We start from the raw sequence: 19,201 nt of genomic DNA on the forward strand, positions 1-19,201 counted from the left end.
TGCTTCTCGGTCAAATTGCGAGTTCTGAAATGGGACAAAGGAAGTGTTGACAACTCTTCTGAACTCGTCGGATTTCTGATTATTGAGCAAGTGATTGACGCTCTTTCCGAGTTCTCTGTCTATCCCAGAGCTGATGTAACCTTCAAGTGTTTTGGAAAATCCTAAACAAGCTTTACAAGACAAACTTGTCTTGGTCAAACTACCAAGTGTTTGACTTTGGTTTTAGGGTCGGGAACAAAAAGACACAAAACCTTCTATAAAAAAAAAAAAGATGCGGATTTCCAAATACTTTGGCTTTGGAAAGTTCCCTTTTCTCATTAAGCAGAGAAATTCCCTGTATTTCAAGGACAATTAGTTTAGCATTTACACTCCTGGAGACAAATAATCATTTCTTGTTGGTTAAACAGAACTTTTGTTCTCATGTTGGTTGAAAAGGCCATAAAACATGTTTATTTTAACCATATTCCAACAAGCTAAACAGATTCTGAATTTCAGCAGACTAATAAAAACTTCTTTTTTTGATTGGTTAAATTGCGAAACTTCACTTTTGTTTCAACATGAGACGAACAAAAACCCTCTAAAAAGGACGGATGGATTCCCCAAAAATCAGCCTCTGAAAAGCTTTTTTCCCCCCCAAAGTCGACGCAATGTGAAGCGTTTTTACATCTATCCATGTAGGCCAACATGCTTGACAAGACAAGAGGTCAATGTTTGGTACAAATCGCCAACTTTGTACACAATGGGGGGGGGGGGGGAGAAAAACAGGAAGAGGAAGTAAACTAATCAGCAGCAGTGTAGGTCAGATGATACTCTATTCAAAGCACTTCCTGGGTGGTGAAGGAGGCCCTGGTGCTGATTTGCATAAAAGTCGTTGGAGAAGAAAGGTATGTACTATTAAAGCCAGAATGAGGAGACATCCAGTCAATGAGAACCTGTTGATCCAAGTGAAACCAGTGAAGACATTTCTGGCTCTGGAACGCTTCGTAATCAACCTTTACGTCACAAAGGATGATCATTTTAGAGGGTTAGGAAAGCTGACGGAGCCTTTTCATAAAAAAAGAAAAGAAAAACTAGCTAAAGTCACTGGAGCTTTAACACTCATCACCTTCTGATTGGTCAAACTCTGCCCTTCGGTTTCCAAAGAGGAAAAAACGGATCTGCAAGTGTTTGGAGGAAGACTGTGGAGCCAAAAACAAATTACAGCTCCGCGCTGACAAGCTGAACTCTGTGTTGGCTGTAAGGTTGAAGACAGATTTTCTTTTACAGTATATGTTACATCACATGGCGAGTATATTTTCGTACTTTTATTTTCCACTACTGCATCTGTAGGTAATGTCGATTCCATGCAAAGGAAACACGACTTATATAACACCGACTCCACACTTGCAGAGGAAAGTTTTGCCGCGAGAAAAATCCAAATTTCTACTTTGTCTTCTGATGATGAACTTTTCTTTGAACTCAGTCGACGTGTGTGTGTGTGTGTGTGTGTGTGTGTGTGTGTGTGTGTGTGTGTGTGTGTGTGTGTGTGTGTGTTTCATGCCGTATTAAGTTGTGTTGTTAAAAGGTGAATTTTACTCAGGAAGTTGGAAACTTTGAAGGAAGTGGGTGCAGTTTTTAAGACAGGGATCAGGTTCCAAAATGGTGTTACGGGGGACAATTTTTCACTTCCTGAAAAGTCCCCTTCCTGGTTGATTCGTCTGCTGGGTGGGACTTGTAGTTCTGAACATTTTTAGAGACGGATAACTCTGTAGTCGACCACAAAATCCCACGGTCAACTTTAACAACTGCCTTCCTGATCAACCCCTCGTGCAATGTGCGAGTTACGTCCGTTAAGCGTTACCGTAGCTACTGTAAAACGGTTGATGTTGCCGTAATGCGTATATGTTTTACGTTCTTGCTAGCTAAATCCAGTACGGCTAACAGAGACGTCTCAATGTCCCTCGAGTGGCGTCCGTGACTCGTTTGGAGGTTTGTGGCTGCACAGAGACTCTGTGTGAACGTTTTTACATTGACTTTAACAAGGCACACAAATCTCAGGAGCTGAATCGTCCAACGTGCAGGGATGCTAAAACATCAGACTGATCACGTGGGAAAGTGTCGGTATTAATAACCCACGAATAAACGTCAACATACAAAAAACACGGAGACGCGAGCTCAAGATATTCTTTCGCTTTTCAAGCAGTCCTCGTTGGTGTTTGTTGGATGGGAATGCGAAGGTAAACAATCAAAGCGAGAGCTGCTTCGCTACAAAAATAAGATTGTTTGAGGTCACAATGAAACTCGATCTCTTTGCTTTAAGGATTCCAGCAGGGCCCTGAATCCTCCTGAGGCCCCTTTGAGTTTTACTAATTTGACTCAAAAAAAAAAAATCTGAGCATAAACACACTTAAGTCTCTCTCTCTCTCTCTCTCTCACGTCTCTCATGTTTACAGCCCCCTGCCCGGTACCGTGTAAACCCCCCCCCCCCTCCTCCTCCTCCCAGTTTACAAGATAGAATTTCAATCGTCTCCCCTTCTCCAAACTCGTAAACGGTGTAATGAGTTTCATTTGCTTCGGCTACGTTGGGCTCAAACCGCCGAGGTGACCGCAGCCGTGTTCATAAAGATCACAGGGAATCCTCTCACACACACACACACACACACACACACTTCTGTTCAGCACATGCCAGCTCTGACTGGTGACTCCGACATTTGGTGTGAATTTCCAGGCCATTAATTTGAGGAACATCACTTCTAAAGGAAACTGCCCCCCCCCCTTCCCCCCCCCTCCATTAAAGCGTCTGTCGAGCGGCTCACACCGCGTAAATCACGGTTAAAGACACATGACAACAACATGCTCTCCTGTCTTTTATTTCAGAAAACGTTCCTGGTATTTACATCAAAACAGTTTAAAAAAAAACAACAACAGATGAGTGAAATAAAAAAAGGGTTGAAGTGTTTACAGTACTTTGTTTGAGCTGTTAAAACGTGTTTCGCAGACGATGCTTCAATGTTCCTGCACAACAAGTCGTGTTGGGTTCAGACGACTTTGTTTTCACATGCATATGTCGGGAATACGGCGGCAGCGCAGCGGTTAGCGTTGTTGCCTCGTGGCGAGGAGGCTTCCTGCTCTGAACGCCGCTGTAGGTGTCATACATTTGAAAAAAAAAAAAAAAAAAAAGCGGATTACGGAGTGCGCCTTTCTGAAAAGTTGAAGGATTTTCAAATTGAGCGCTCGGGGAAACATTTTTTAAAAAAAAGGCCGGCCGCTCCGAACTGAACTTCTTATTTTAGGGATTTAAAAACACGTCCAGTCCTTGAGAGAAAAACCTGCATCTTCCCGTCCATGAGCAGCGTCCATGTTTGTTTAATGTCCTTAAATGAATTGGGGTTTTTTTTTGGTTTGGGGTCTTCAGTCGTGCCAGACTTCTGCTTTTATTTAAACCTCCTTAAGAGTTCATGTTAATGCCTGTCAATGGGAGGAGAGAGAGAGAGAGAATTGACTTTCCCTGCGTGTTTTCCGATTTGAAATCCAAAACTCCGTCCAGATGTTTCATTTGCAGATGTTGCCCAGAGGTCAAAAACATCTGTATATTTGTTTGTAAACTTCCAAATGATCTCTGCATTCATTTTCAACGAAGTCCTGGATTTTTTATTTTTTTTTTTCTTCCTTCTTCCCAGACACGGAGTATAAATCTCGTCTGTTTGGGAGCTTATCCGACCCCGAGGGGATCGAATCGGAGCGGCACCGTGGGGTGAACGTTGAAACCAGACACCCGAAAAAATCTGTTGTAACGTTTAACGCTGAAAACGTCTCAGACGGACAGAAATGCATCTTTTCAGACCCCCCCCCCCAAAAAAAAACTTTACGTAACCACGATGAACTCCCCACAAACTCTCTGCATTGGAACAGCAGACGAAGATTTCTCTTAAAAAACAAAAGGATTAAAAACAGTGAACTGTACAGAGACCACATCCCCCCCCCCCCTTATTAAACTGTTTTCCCCTGGAAACACTCGGCTAATGTTTTCCAAAACCCTCTCCTGCTCTCTCATTCCCTCCCTCGTTCGCTCTGTGCCTCGGGGCCGAAGGGGTCCGCTCCATATTGTCTTCATTAAAGCCGCAGAGCCTCGACCTGGTTTGGAAACTGTGTGTGTCTGTGTGTGTGTGTGTGTGTGTGTGTGTGTGTGTGTGTGTGTGTGTGTGTGTGTGTGTGTGTGTCTGTGTGTGTGTGTGTGTGTGTGTGTGTGAGGAGGCTGAGGCTGCTGAGTCTTAAACCACATTCTTTAAATTCCCTGTAAACAACAGAAAGAGAGAGAGAGAGAGAGAAATGAGAGGGGTGAGGAAGACGGGGAGGAAGAGGAAGAGGAGGAGGGGGTGAGGGGTTCAGGGGAGTGGAAACACACGTAAGAACACACACCAACACACACACACACACACACACACACACACACACACACACACACACACACACACACACACACACACACACACACACACACACACACACACACACACACACACACACACACACACACACACACACACACGTACACACAAAACAGAGAGGAGGAGAAGGAAGGGAAAAAGGTCAAAATCATCACTTCAAGTGGGCACAAAAAGAGGCTAAAAACACAAATCAGACACCAGGACAAACCATAGATGGAAGCAGCAGGGAAGAGAGACACACACACACGCACACACACACACACACACACACAGGTACGCGCACACACACACACACACACACACACACACACACACACACAGGTACGCGCACACACACACACACACAGTGAAATGCAAAATAACATCTGGTTGGAGATATACAAGGATGCAAAAGAGGAAATCGATATGGAAATGACAACATTAAGCACTGACTTCATTTGCATGAGGACACAGTGGCTTACACTTCACACACTAAACACACACATACACACACACACTAAACATACACACACACACACACAATAGCTGCATTTTAAAGTCTCGTCCAGTTTTCTTTACGTGTTAAACTGCAAACAGAGCTGCTTTGTTTGTCCTTTGTTATGTTAAATTGCTTTATTGAAGGAAAAAAAATGTCGCACACACACACACACAGACACAGACACACACACACGCACGCGCACACACACACACACACACACACTGTGGTTGGATGAGTAATGGATCTGACTAACAGCACACAGCCCTGATGCAGCGAGGGAGGATGTCCTGTTTGTGGAGCCGTCACTCTGCTCCCGTCATGTTTCAGCAGCTTCATCACAAAGAGTGTGTGTGTGTGTGTGTGTGTGTGTGTGTGTTTAGTGTGTGTGTGTGTGTGTGTGTGTGTGTGTGTGTGTGTGTGTGTGTGTGTGTGTGTGTCTGTGTGTGTCTCAGAGGAGCTTTGTTTTTTAACTCTAAAAACAACCTCAGCGTCCTGACTCACTTTAAGTCTACAAGCTGAGAGACAACAAACCGAGCTAACGCTCCGTCAGTGGACGCGGTCAGTGAGGTCATCGACATCAAACTGTAAAGAAAAACATGGACGTCACCCTCTGAGGCGTTCTGTAGAACAAAGATGGAGGTCGCCTTGTTACCTTAGCGATCTTCACATAAACACACCTGAAAATATCTCGACTGTTTCAGGAGGCTCTGCTCCTGACCACCGCTGGAGACGGGAGGCGGAGCCTTTAAGGTCAAATGTGACATGAAAAATAATAATAATAAAAAAAAAAAGTCCACTCCATGATGCTTTAATGCAGGGGTGATGAGTATTGTTCACCCCTCGCTAACATTAAAAATAACAAATCATCTTAATTAGGCTTCGGACCAAAATCTTTGGATTCTTCGATTAAGGTCGGGGGCCCCAAAAAAAATCGCCTCAAGGGCCGTAAAAGGCCCCCGGGCCACACTTTGGACCCCCCTGCTGTACAGACTGTGTGAGTATGAAGTAGGCAGCATGTTTACGAGCTCTGTGAGTTCCTAAATGTTTGGTTCTTGAATGTGCTGGTGGCTTTTTATTTATTTTATAGACTCAAGAGATGAATTGAAAAGTTTGAATAAGGAAATAGTTACAGTCCTCCCCCCCCCCCGCCCTCTCATCTCTCGGCTTCTCTTCTTTTTTCCAGATGTCGACGGTAAATCCAGCTAGAGCGCCGAGCGACCGCGGAGGCCTCGGATATTTACTACCTGCTCCCGTTGATCCATCACAGCGGCTGTCGGTGGGTGAACTACACCTACACGTGGTTGTATTTCTCACATTTAACATTGCAAGTTTATTTTCCCCTCAGAACATCTTTTATCTTCAAAGTGTGTGTTCGTTCGTGTGTGTGTGTGTGTGTGTGTGTGTGTGTGTGTGTGTGTGTGTGTGTGTGTGTGAGAGAGCGTGTAACCCTCTTCTTTCATGCGTTTGCGTGATATGACAAGCAGCCTGTCAGCAGCCGCGGGGAGAATTAACGAGCGCGAGTCGCCGGATGTAAAGGCGCTGAAATATCTCCATGCTGACACGGAAAGATAAGATACAGTCACACACACACACACACACACACACACGTCGTGTCACAGTGATAAAGCCGAACACACACACACACACACACACACACACACAGAGCCCCCCGGGGAAATCACGCTACCAGACCCTCGTAAACACGGCGAGTTGTGAATACACAGTCAGACAGCTGCTGCCGTCTCTGACAATCACCTAATAAAAAATAAAATCACATTTTTAATTAACACAACGTTTGATTGTGTGATTCTTTGACAGTGGGCCGAAAGGAAAGACTGAGTAATCTATAAACTCAGAAACACTAAAAAACACCAAAGAAGCACAATTCTGCCATTTATTATTTGTCGTGTAAATGTTGTTTTTTAAAGTGTATTAGAAGTTAATTCCTTAAACCAGTAAGAGGAGAATTCGTCGAGCTGTTTTATTGGGACTAAAAGTAGAAGCTGACTCATGAGCTGACTTGGTTGGAAAGGTTCGATGACCCAGTTTCCACCGGAGGAACTTTGATCCTTTTCCGCCTTTTTTGAAGACGTGCGTTTTCACCAAATCTACTTGGGTCTAAATTTGGATCTGGGGTAAGAGATCTACCCCTAACAGGACCCTGCTGTCCTGCTCGAGGGGGGTTAGTACTTTCTGTCTTGATATTTTAAGCCATGATATCATTGATGTTTGGTCCATATTGAAATAATCCTCCTAAATATTTGTTTTTAAAGGTCACATATATTCTTTTCAGCCAGTTTTCAATCAGTCTCAGAGTTCCTCTTCATCATGTGTGTGAAGTGTTTTGTTGTAAACCCACTCTGATCCTGTATTTGATCATGTCTATAAACCCCTCTATTTCAGCCCTGCTCAGAACAGGCTGTTTCTGTGTCTGTAGCTTTAAATATGTAAATGAGCTGTGCCTGGCCACGCCCCCTCTCTGGCTCGGGTGTACTCGCTGCTTTCTGGCTCCATGTCCTATTGTTTACGGTGAGAAGGCAGACTCAGAGGGCAGAACAAACACCTAGCTGTGGGAGTGTCACCCACCTGGGGGAGGGGCTACTGCCCTTTGTGATGTCATGAAGGGAAAAACAGCCTGTTTGAAGCGGACACGAATTCAGGATTTTGCACATCCGAATTGGCTTCATTCCACACCATCTGAGCGCCTGATTAGCCTAGCTTAGCATAAGATATCAAAAAATGCAGGCAGACAGCTAGCTTAGCCTTAGGGCTCGATGTGTACGATGAATTCGCCTTCTTGCGCTCGTTTAACATTTTAGTTTAGTCAAATCTCCCCTACTGAAAAAAATTGAAAAAAATATTTCTGGATTTCTGGAGATTAAAATCTTGACGCCATATTCGTGCCAGCACACTGAGCATATGTAAGCGCACACACACACACACACACACACACACACACACACACACACACACACACAGCATACATTGGCGAGTTTCTCAGGGAAACCAGTGTTTATAAGAAGCACGGCCAAACCAGAGAAACACTTATCCACCCCGATGATGTCATGTGGAGAAGTTTGCCGGTGTGTGTGTGTGTGTGTGTGTGTGTGTGTGTGTGTGTGTGTGTGTGTGTGTGTGTGTGTGTGTGTGAGCAAAAGTTTAGCTTGCTTGTACTGCATCTTAATTTAATCAGAGACAGAGACGGACTGACACGCACATTTACTCCTGTATTTTTTTGGTGTCTGCTTGTTTCGTGGCGAAGAGTTTCGTGACAGGAGTCGTTTGTCACGGAGTTGTTTCTGACGGGACAGAAGCATCGAGGAAAAGAGACACGAAGGAGACGACAAGAGGACGTAAAATAAATGTGACAGGTTGAAATAGACGTCAAAAACTTCAGTGAAGGAAGGAAGTGGAGGCAGGAAATAGAGAAAGAAAAATCCCCTAAATCCACGTACGAAGGGGGGTGACATTTAGAAACAATATGAAGAAATGGTCAGCAGAGTGAAACTGGACTATGTTTGTCCGGCAGCGGAGACAAGCCCGCCAAGAGAAGAAGAAAAAAAAATCTTTTAAAAGTATTGTATGGAAATAAAAGAAAGAAGTCCAATGCATTCGAGGAATAAATGAGAACATTTGTAACTGTGTAAGCGTTAAACTGAAAATGCAATTGCAGCAGTTGCGGGGAAGATAATAAGAAAAGCAGATGTGAGGCAGCCAAACACAGTGTTCCCACTTTCTCTCCATCTTTTCCTCGTCTGTATTTCATTACTCCTCCTCCTCCTCCTCCTTTTTTTTTTATTCAATCCATCCACTCGTCCGTTCTCCAGCTCCCTCCGTCGCCCCCCCCCCCCCCCCTAATAAAAGCCGTATGACTACGAACAAGCGACCCCTCCTGTTGTCGTGATTTAATGCGAGCCAACAGCTCGGATGAATTTCGGCAAATAAACTCTAAACTCCCGCTGCCAGCGATCAGGATGGGACCTGGAGGTTTTTGTTTTTTTTCCGGAGTAGAACAGAATTTATCGATGCTGTTTGGATTAAAACGCTGCTTTCGTCCAACAGAGTTTTTGTCGTTGCAACAATCAGTCGAGCGGATACGTTTGATGACGATCAAGCCGCTGAACCGATTCCACGTTGGCTCTACTGGGAGTGCGATATGTGAACACGCTCAGCTGAAAAAGAGCGAGGTGGGAACGACAGACACGGCTGTAGTTTGTTGCGTTATGTTATTTAGACGAAAGTCCAGAAAAGATGGAGATTAAAACAAAATAAAGTGATTTTTTTATGCGGATGTCAAATCAAAGTTGACGCTGAATTTCCTCCGTGTGCGCGAGAAAGACGACTTCTTCTGTTAGCAGCGGGATGACAGCGGTGCCTACATGTTCCAGGATGCATTGCAACACCAATAAGTACGTCAATCCGCTACATTGACTGTGAAACCGTCGGCACTCGTTGGTTTCTTCTCTTCGTGTTTGCAGCGTACCTTCTATTATTTTTGAAGACGAATAATAAAAGACGTTAAAAAGAAAAGAAAAGGAAGCCTCACTGTATATTGTAAAGTAGGCTTTCTGAGAATCTCCAGGTTTGAATCCGACCTGCGTGTGTTTAAACTGAAGCGGCTGGATGTGAATGATGTCGTTCAGCTTCTTATCGTAAGCTGCAGTGTTTCAGCACCTCTGATTGGACGGGAGAAGTGGACGACTGCTGTGTTCAAATCAAACATTTCACCCACCACGTCCTGTCGCTCTGTGGTTCACACTTCCACACGCCGGATATTCAACATTTACGAGACACTAAATGATCAAACGCAGACTCCCCCCCCCCTCCTTTAACCCCCCCCCCGGCTTTATAAAAGTTTAACATTGGGATGAACTCGAGTCGTAGACGTACTCCTGACTTCAACTTTTATCTACGTTTCACCCCGCTGCAAGATCTCTCCTGGGTGCTGCGGGCCGTCAGCGGCGAGACCGAAAGGCCCGACTTTATCCTGAACCACATGACTGCACACACACACACACACACGCACACACACACACACACACAGATTTAAACACAAACAAATGTGTAGATGAATATATAGAAAGCAAAATATGCAAAGAGGGGAAAATACCACATGAATCAAAACCCCGCCTCTGAATCTAAAGAGGTTGTGGGTTAAAATTTAAAAAAAAAAAAAAAAAGTCGACAGTCCAGTCAAACAAAGACAAAAGGATACGAAGAGCCACATGTAGGGAGGACCAGAAAGAAAAAAAGGAAGTCGTACTTTCATCCCACACAGGGACGTATAGAAACAAGAGCAGACATGAAAAGAAGCACACAGAGACATAGAAAGGCTTCAGATGAGCCACACACACACACACACACCTGTTTACACACACACACACACACACACACACACACACACACACACACGCAGACCTTTGATGGTGCTTAAGACCTGCTCCAGGTGCTTCGAGTCGTTGCGGTCCGGTCTACAGCTTGGGCTGATCTCCAGCGAGTAGTCAGGTCCATATTCTGTAAAAAACTAAAAACACAACATTCATCATCACCACCTGTTGATTTATTGGTTTTTAAATATTTCTTACATTCCCCCCCCCCGCCTGATTCTCAGTCGTACTTTCATCCCTCACATCTGCTCGGAGACGCTGCAGACAAAACGCCAAAGTACATTTCATCCTTTCTTTTTGCTGAAGAATGTGGCTGTTTTTCCTGGAAGACGTGTCTGATGAAGAGCTGGATTGTGAAGCCGAGTGGTGACGGATATTTACGCCGGCTTTCAGACTCGAAATGAATTCACAACAGTGGAAAGCATCAAAAGGGCAAAAAACATCTCAGACACCTCCTCCTCATTCTTTTAGGCTCATTTCATAGACTCAGCTCGTCAATGACTCCTGACAGAGCAGCCATTATTCCATCTCTTATATTTACCCCGGCGGTCATTGGGCGAGAGGCCGGGGGACGCCGAGTGCTGCTCCACTGTCGTGTGTCATTGTGCAGGTAACGGTCATCAACCAAAGAATTGGACCATGACTATGTTGAAGGTACGATGGCACCAGAAGAAACGTTCAGGATCCTAATTTCCATTTCTTCATCTTGAAGGACTCAACAATGGTTTTGCCAAATTTTGTGGTGATCCATCAAACAGTCAAAGAGATTTGTGTCAAAACCATAAATACAAACCTCATGGTGGCAGAGGACATTAAAAAAAGGACTTTTGGATTTGTCACTCTGGAATATCTGTGCAAACTTTTATGGCAATCTGTCCAATATTTGATGAGATCTTTCAGTCTGGACCACAGCGACTTCAAACACACGATGGACACGTGTTTCATATATTTAGCTCACGGTGTCGTGTTGTCGGAGAGTTGCATCAACACAAGCGGCCGTACGAGACAGTCGAGTCGGGTTCATGTAAAGAAAAGAAAAGGAAGTCAGAACCGCAGATCAGTCGGACACGCCGGGCCTCACCAACCAGAAGAAAGGAGAGGAGATGAGTTCAGCACATACCAGAGACTCCTGGCATTTCATGCAGAGTCGAACCAATTCCACGAATCAGAAGCAGCCAAAAATATTTAAGGGGAGAAGAGAAGAGAAAAGAAAAACAGGTGGAACTCAAGCGAGAGGGTTCACCCAGAAGTTAAAACCAGAGCTCATCAGTTGAACAAACATTTGCCAGTGAATTTTTGAGGCCATGACTCAGTGCCATGAGAGCAAAACAAACTCGGAGGCCAGGTCCGACCACAAGTGCGTCAGCTCACTGGTGGGACTGTTGTGAAAGCCTTGGACTACAAGGTCTCAGGAGAACCAACCCGAGAGAGCGAATAACTGACTGAGGGCTCAAACACAAGCCCCTGGATTTCTCCAATCACACAACACGTGCGAGACTTCGTCTCCGAAGATGATTGGAGGCCAGAATGTTCTTCCGATTATCTCGTCTCATATCTCATGTTCAAAAGTTGAGCGTGAGAGTTTCCGTCTTTGACCTCGTTCACCCGTCTCTACTCACGACGTCCGACAGAAAGTATGCTAGTGTTGTCATCAAGAGGTACCCGAGACCAGAGGGCTCCGAGACCGGGACATTTAGGGATGGAGAGCCAGCACAGGCCGAGAACAAGGCATCACTTATTAGTGTTGGTTAAATGGAGTTTGTCCATTTTCAGATTTGGGGGATAGATTTCTCAACCGAGGAGGAAGTCATTGCATTCTCGAGTTCTTTCTTCCCCGTCTTCACATGGCACAGCAAGTTTGTCAGCTCGCATTTGCAAGTGTGCTTCATTGATTTCACAAAGTGTTTTCAGACCAAACGGTTCTTTGTTTCAGACGAACGACACACTGAATGAGTTCACTGACAACTTCACACCATATTTCTGTCTGAATTCACGATGAAAAACGTCCTGGTCTGGAAACGCCTGACTTTCTAAGAATGCTTGTTGACCAATGTCGTTGGTTGGGTAGATTTCCAAACTCCACAAGAATTCAAAGTGATCATTATTATTGATTCTCTGTGAGTCAGGTTGGGATTGTTCAGAACGTAATGAGTTCTTCCTTTTGGTGAATAACAAGTTTGTTGAAAACCAAACCAAACATTTCCCTCCATCCTTTGACAAACACACAGATCATAACAACTGGTACAACAGCAGATTCATTTTCTGCTTTTTCTGGAACTTGAATTCGATCTTTTCAGACCTGAAAGTAAAGAAAGCTTTCCTCAAGCGTTTGTGCATCATAATGACTTCTACAGGAATGTCTGGTAATTTGAAAGACAGGGATCTCTTTTTTTTTGTGATTGGAACTCTTTCAAGGATTAGATGAGTCCCATTAGAGAAGAACATCAGATGGCTTATTACACAACACACACACACACACACACACACACACAGGCCTGAATAGATGTACACAAACACGCAGCTGAGCCAAAGCTCAATGCGAAAGACAAAGACGACTTTGTCTTCGTTTGATAACTCTGTTTAAATGAGAGTCAGACAGAGGGAAGGGCATGTGTGTTAGTGTGTACAATTTGGTGCATGCATACAAAGGTGAAGCCCTGTCAATGTGTGTGTGTGTGTGTGTGTGTGTGTGTGTGTGTGAGTCTGTTTCCAATTAGCTCCGATGAGTTTTCTGTGTCTTACCTCCGGTCTCAACAGAGCGCAACATGAGAGAAGTTACTTAACACACACCCGCGATGTATTCCCATGAACCCAGTGCTCTGTCTCCTGCTGTCCAGCTTCACCAAAACACACACACACACACACACACACACACACACACACACACTCCTGCTGCATGCTTGTTTGACTTGGATGACCATGGGGAGAAATGTGAGAGGAAGGGAGGACGAGACACTCCTAAAAGAAACATTTTCCTATTATGCGTCTTTAATATTGTTCTACCTCTCAGACTACAAAGACTTTTAAAATATCTTTTTTTTTTTTTTAAATGCTGGAAATGGAGCATTTGAGACTTTAGCGCATGAGCCAACGATTCAGGATATCTACGTCACCTACACAAGGTCAGGAGACAGAAAACACTCCGTGACTGGCTCCGGTGTCTTCAGCGGGGAGATTAATCGCGGAGGGTCTCGGCTTCTCTCTGCCCCATCGATCACTGTTTGTAAAAACACGACTGCATGGGAAAGTGTGTTTGTGTCGACCGTCTGCAAAGAGAGCACGTCAAAACACGAGCTTCACATACACAAACAGTCAGCCATGCGCACACACACACACACAGAGAGCTGCGCTCCCACGCCTTTCCTAACGAGCCCCTTTCAAAACACTTCCTGTTGCACATTTCTAGAGGGCATCACGAAACTGCATGTACACTAGTTCTGGTAGTTGCAGAAGTAGCAACGACAGCCGCGCGGCAGCACTAACCCGAAGCTGCACTGTAAAAAAAAAAAAAAAAAAAAAAACCCAAACCAGGGTTTAAAGATTCAACCGGCTGTTATTAAAAACCACGCTGAACCACTGACTCTCCTTCCTGGCGAGCTGCTGACACCTCCGTCACACTGGGCGACACAGGAGGACGTTGTGCTGCACCAACGTTTGGTTCAAAAGAAGGTTAGCTGACTTCACCGTGTCGGAGCGGCCAACAGACAGGATGTCGGGGTGGCTGCCCTCTCTTTCCATTACCTCTCTCTCTCTCTCGTCTGATTCGCTGCTCCTTCGGCTGTGTTTTTTCGAGGGTTTACTTCGAGAGCTGGTTTTTAAAAAGTTTAAAGCCGGCTGTGCTGTTGCTTCTCTCTCTCTCTCTCTCGTGTCAGTGTACAAAGATGCAGCGACGTCTTTATGCGTCTATGTGGCGTTCTACGAGATCGGATTCATTGATCATTCTGTGTTTGTTTGTGCGCGCATATTGTGGTTTGAAATGAGCTAGAAAAACAGAGCGTGTACATCTGAGTGGAAATGCTGGAGTGTTATTTCATGCACGAACCCATCTGTGGACAGCAGTGTGTGTGTGTGTGTGTGTGTGTGTGTGTGTTTGTTTTTACAGCCATCAGCAGGATCTCCAGTTATGAAGGATGCTGAGCTGCACAGCGGAGGGGAAAACGTCTCAGAAAACAAATGGACTGTGTCTGCTATCGAGCCGCTGCCTAATAAATGTTTTCAACAAGGAGAAAAAAAAAAACGACTCTTTGCACAAATCACAGTCACACGGCGCACGTACACATCCTCGCTCCGCCACTTGGGCGCCTTCCAATCCTCCACATCTCTTTATCTTTACACACTTACGAATGTCATCCAACGAATGCCGGCTCTCTTTTTTTAAATATTTTGAAAGCTTCGATTTCAAAAAGAAAACCAAGGTTTTTCCCCAACCAAACAAACTAAAATAGAAACCATAAATGGCGTTATTTGCTTTGAGCACCGAGCCTGCCATTGTTTGGGTCTGATTCTCAAACTTGCCCAAAAAGCCTGAGTAAGTGCTACATGTTGTTTTTCTGGAGCCACGTAACAGAAACTCTCCTGAAGAAGCTTCTCGTCATGACGGATGAGAAACAATCAAAATGAACGCTGTTGGAACTGGACGAGCTTTTGAAATGATGCCAGGAGCAGATTCATGTCTTCAAAGGTTCAACAGGGCCGACGTCACCACGTGCCAGAGATTCATTTGTTACGGAAAATGTGATAATGTCATTTTTTTGTGATTCGCAAATCCAAAGTGACGTAATTTTTAAAGTTCTAGTTTTGAGTCCTTTTTTATTGGGGGGACAAAAGTTCAGGGATGGTTGGAAAAAAAACAGACATGTGCAACTTAAAACAAAAAAGCCGTTGGGTTCATAAAAACATCTCGCCTAATAGGAAAATTAAAGTGAAGATAAGAAGCGAGGAGTGATGAGTCATCCATCATGTCCCATCAAGCCCGTTCCATGAACTTGAAAGAAAAACAAACCAGTAAAAAAAAAAAAACACAACTCCAACAGTCATGAATCCCAAAAGGAAACGAGACAGGAAGCAAACGCTTTCAGCTCATTGTTGGTACATCCCGACTCCCTTCGATAACTCTCACTGTGGAGGTTTAATAAATACTCGACAACAGTGGAGTTTTTTTTTATTCACTTATAAATCGATAAGAGATGAACAGGAAGGGAATAACACACACACCCCTCGTCTTTGACAAAAACACCGTTTCACACAGTCTACCGATGGGACGTTTCCGCCGATTGAGCCCGTGACTCTGGGAGCCGACACGTCCCTGACGGCAGCGAGGGGCAGGACAGGAAGTGGCTGCAGACAGGAAAAGAGGAAGTAGGAAGTAAAGAGGCGGGACGCTTCCCTGCTGCCAATCTGAGAGCAGAGACGTCCTCCCTTCCTGTGTGGCTCAAAGACGGACACACAATTGGATTTTTTGTTTCTCTCACTGTTGAGAGCTGCTGTTTTGACAAATGTACAAGATGCTTGAAGAAGGAAGCTGCCGACAAGTCACTTCATACCTTGCTCGGTGCCTTGCTCAAGAGCACCTTAGCAGTGTCCAGGAAGTTGTCTGGCATCTCTTCAGCTCTTCGACCAATTTCCAAATTTTTGGTCTGCACCGGGACTCAAACCGGCAACTCTCTGCTTCCCAACCCAAGTCCCTACGGACTGAGTATCTGCCACCCCGATATAAAAATTATTTCACCAATTATTCTGAAAATATGCAGTCGTAGTTTCTGAGACTAAGAGTGTTCGTTTCCTACCATCTAATAACATGAAGGTGTTTGGATAACAGTGTGCGAGGCTGTTCACATTATTAAATGTTTTAAGCACCTCCAGGAAGACTGGAGGTCCCACGTCTCTGAAGTAACCTCCCAACAATGCGGGTCCTTTACCCATTACTAGAAATGAAAAATGAGCAGCGATAACAACGAGGTCTGATGGTGGTTGTTTTGGAAACAACAGCGTGCACATGGGGGTAATCACAGTGCCAGTTTCCGTTTGAGAATATTTATAGCCGATAGAAAATGTGTCCACACAGCGGAGACAGGAAAGAAGTGAGCTCCTGACAGAGGCGAAGGCGCGCTTGGATGTGAAGAGAGGATATGAGCTGGATTCACACCGCAAACATTGCGAGTGGACGGTCTGCGTGTTGGGCAGCGGGACAGCGGCAGGAAGTTTGGATCTGTGGTTTGTTTTTAATCAGAGCAGCGCGGCTGGTAGGAACTCCACTGCTGGGAAATGTCCGAAAACAGAATTAGAAAAGAGGAGGGGGGTGGGATGTTTGGGGGGGGTATGTATGTAAGAAGGCCTGACGGCCAGAGAACTGTTTAATCAAACCATTTTAATTATGGATTTAAGTTTAAGTCTCTTTACTTTAATAAAGTGCACTGCATGGGAACTATTCCTTATTTCTGAATACTCATTGAAGTCAATGTAGCGTGACAGGACGCTAATAAGGCACCAAAAAAGTCACAATTAACCGATAACACTCTGAAAGTCTTATGCTAACAAGCTAACATTTACATAAGCAGAATGATAGCGCTTTTTTAAAAGGGTTGGCAAAGGATGACTTTTTTATTGTGGTTTGCTGAATGTATGAACTATGACAGCCCGACTGCTTTAACATTAAACATGAAATAATTGATGGCTTAACATATTTACACGTTAGCCTGTTGGTGACCTAGCCTTGTTAAGTTTTGGCACGTAACGTTAGCTTGCGAACCGCCATACGACAGCTGCTTACATCGCTGAGAGCCAAAATGGGGATTTCAGTTGGTTTGTATTGTCTGTTGACTGGGAGTCTATGGTTGGGACTGGGGGAATCAAACCCGCGACCTTCCAGTTGAGAAATGACAGATTTTCCCACTAAGCCACAGCTGCCCCGACTGAGTGATTAAAAGACGTTTGTTAGCTTAAATTTAAGTTCTTCGTCAGAGCTTTGCGGTGGTACTGGGATGTGAGCGGAGCCTTTAGGCTTCCTCTTACTGTGATTAGCTTAATCCGCCTTGACTCCTAAAATCCGCGAGGTTTACCATACCAGGACAAGGTAAATAATGCTACCACTTGGGTCAGCCAAAGAAATGTTTTTTCAAGCTATTTTGTCTTAAAGACGAGGAATTTCCAAATAAACTTCAGACCCAAACCTAATGTGACTTTTGTCCTCACATGATATCCTTCTCCTTTTCCCAAAGCATCACAAACATTCAATTTTCCAAGATTACTTTTGCTTCTCGCTGCCCTGACGTTGAATTTGAACCTCATAAAAAAAAGGGAAACCATGTGGACAAAAAAAAAAGTTCTTGGAGGGTTTCAAGTAAAACAGGAGACATCTCACAGTAGGTTAGAAAGTCAATCCCAACGCTCGGCCAATCAGTAACACTAACTCCACTTTGACCTCGGGGTATTTTTAGAACAGTCCCACGTTGTTACCCTCTGATTCACACGCAGATTGTCTCCGTCGCCGTCACACAATGGAGGGGGGGGGGGGGTCAAAAAGGATCAGCTAACTGCTACCAGACAATACAAGTCAACGGGGAAGGTTAATGACTTTCGATCCTGCAGCTTGATTCCCGGTTCAAACAACAGAAGGCGCCTTTCACTTGTGTTTTTATAAGATATTGAAGTTTAAACACGTTTGACAGACGCAGGTCCATTGTGTTGGGTTATCTGCGCTGTGATATTTCGTCTGGTATAATCCGGACACATTACAGCACTATTGTACGATGTGACTGGCCGAGTCTGATGGATGTTTGTGTTTCTTAGACTACTATTCTTAAACATTCAGTCTGAAGGGTTTGTATGGATGGGCTCAAAACTAAACTTAAAAAAAAGAAAAATAATAAAATACCAACACACAGTTTGTTGGATGGCTGTGACCAAACCAAACAAACAGAAGGACTGTTTTTAGATGTTCCCGAAGAAAAACTGGCCTCCTTACTTTTTCATTTGTTTGACAGACGTTAGTCAGTTAAAGGGAAACTCTGGGATCTTTAAGTTTCAACCATGTTTTCAATATTTATATCGACTTACCAAAAAGGTAGATTATCAAGGAGATTTCTTCCACATGCAACCGAATTAAAACAGGTCCTAATGTTTAAAAAACAAAAAAGCTAAAGGGGGGCAGCTGGGGCTCAGGTGGTAGAGCAGGTAGACTTCCAACTGAAAGGTTGGGGGTTCGATCCCAAGCTCCTGCAGCCACACGTCTGATGTGCCATTGGGCAAGGCACTTAACCCCATTTACCATGACTAAGTTGGAGCAAGGAGGCGTACATGAAATATTCTTCAGAAACATTTTAGTACGATGGTCAAAATGATGATTTGAAACAGAAATTCGGAGTGATCGGTGTTCCGGTTACATAAAAAAAAGGATTTTTCCGCCAAATTTGGTTTTAAATTGAACAACAATCTGCACAATAACGAGCACTTTTGTTTTCTACACATTCATCATGAAGACAGCAAACGAAACAAAAAAGAGCTATTGTTTAAAATCACCAGTGATTCCCCTCTGTGGAAACATTTAAAAGGCCAAACAGCAAATCAAAAAAAAAAAAAAAAAAAAACTTTCCTGAGAGCGGCTTCGTAACGAATAGTTTCCCACTCGAGTAACACTCGTTTCCTCCACAATGAAGGCAAGAGTTAGAAAACAGGCCTGTACATTATCTAACTGTAATGAATGTGTGCATTCATGTGGTTTTTGTCTACAGTAGAGTAGACGAGTGGACACACACACACACACACACACACACACACACACACACACACACACACACACACACACACACACACACACACACACACACACACACACACACACACACACACACACACACACACACACACACACACACACACACACACACACACACAGAAAATGGTACAAAGGT

At 44.3% G+C, this 19,201-nt stretch overlaps 1 protein-coding gene across 2 annotated transcripts in view; it reads right to left on the minus strand.

The window, feature by feature from the left end:
• Positions 1 to 3,247: 3,247 nt before the first annotated feature.
• The window catches only part of hdac8 (histone deacetylase 8), a 21,330-nt gene continuing 5,376 nt past the window's right edge, over positions 3,248 to 19,201 (minus strand). Inside the window, exons 10-11 of one of the 2 annotated variants that reach the window (XM_079371997.1) lie at positions 10,324 to 10,429; positions 3,248 to 4,273 (exon numbers count right to left, since the gene is read on the minus strand). In XM_079371997.1, the coding sequence (XP_079228123.1) occupies positions 4,251 to 4,273; positions 10,324 to 10,429 (129 nt within the window). In that variant the 3' untranslated portion in view covers positions 3,248 to 4,250. Of the gene's footprint in view, positions 4,274 to 8,438; positions 9,906 to 10,323; positions 10,430 to 19,201 lie in introns of those variants that run through there. The other variant, XM_079371996.1, reaches the window with a different exon arrangement.

Source organism: Symphodus melops (assembly GCF_947650265.1).
Source record: "Symphodus melops genome assembly, chromosome: 20".
Lineage (NCBI taxonomy): Eukaryota > Metazoa > Chordata > Actinopteri > Labriformes > Labridae > Symphodus > Symphodus melops.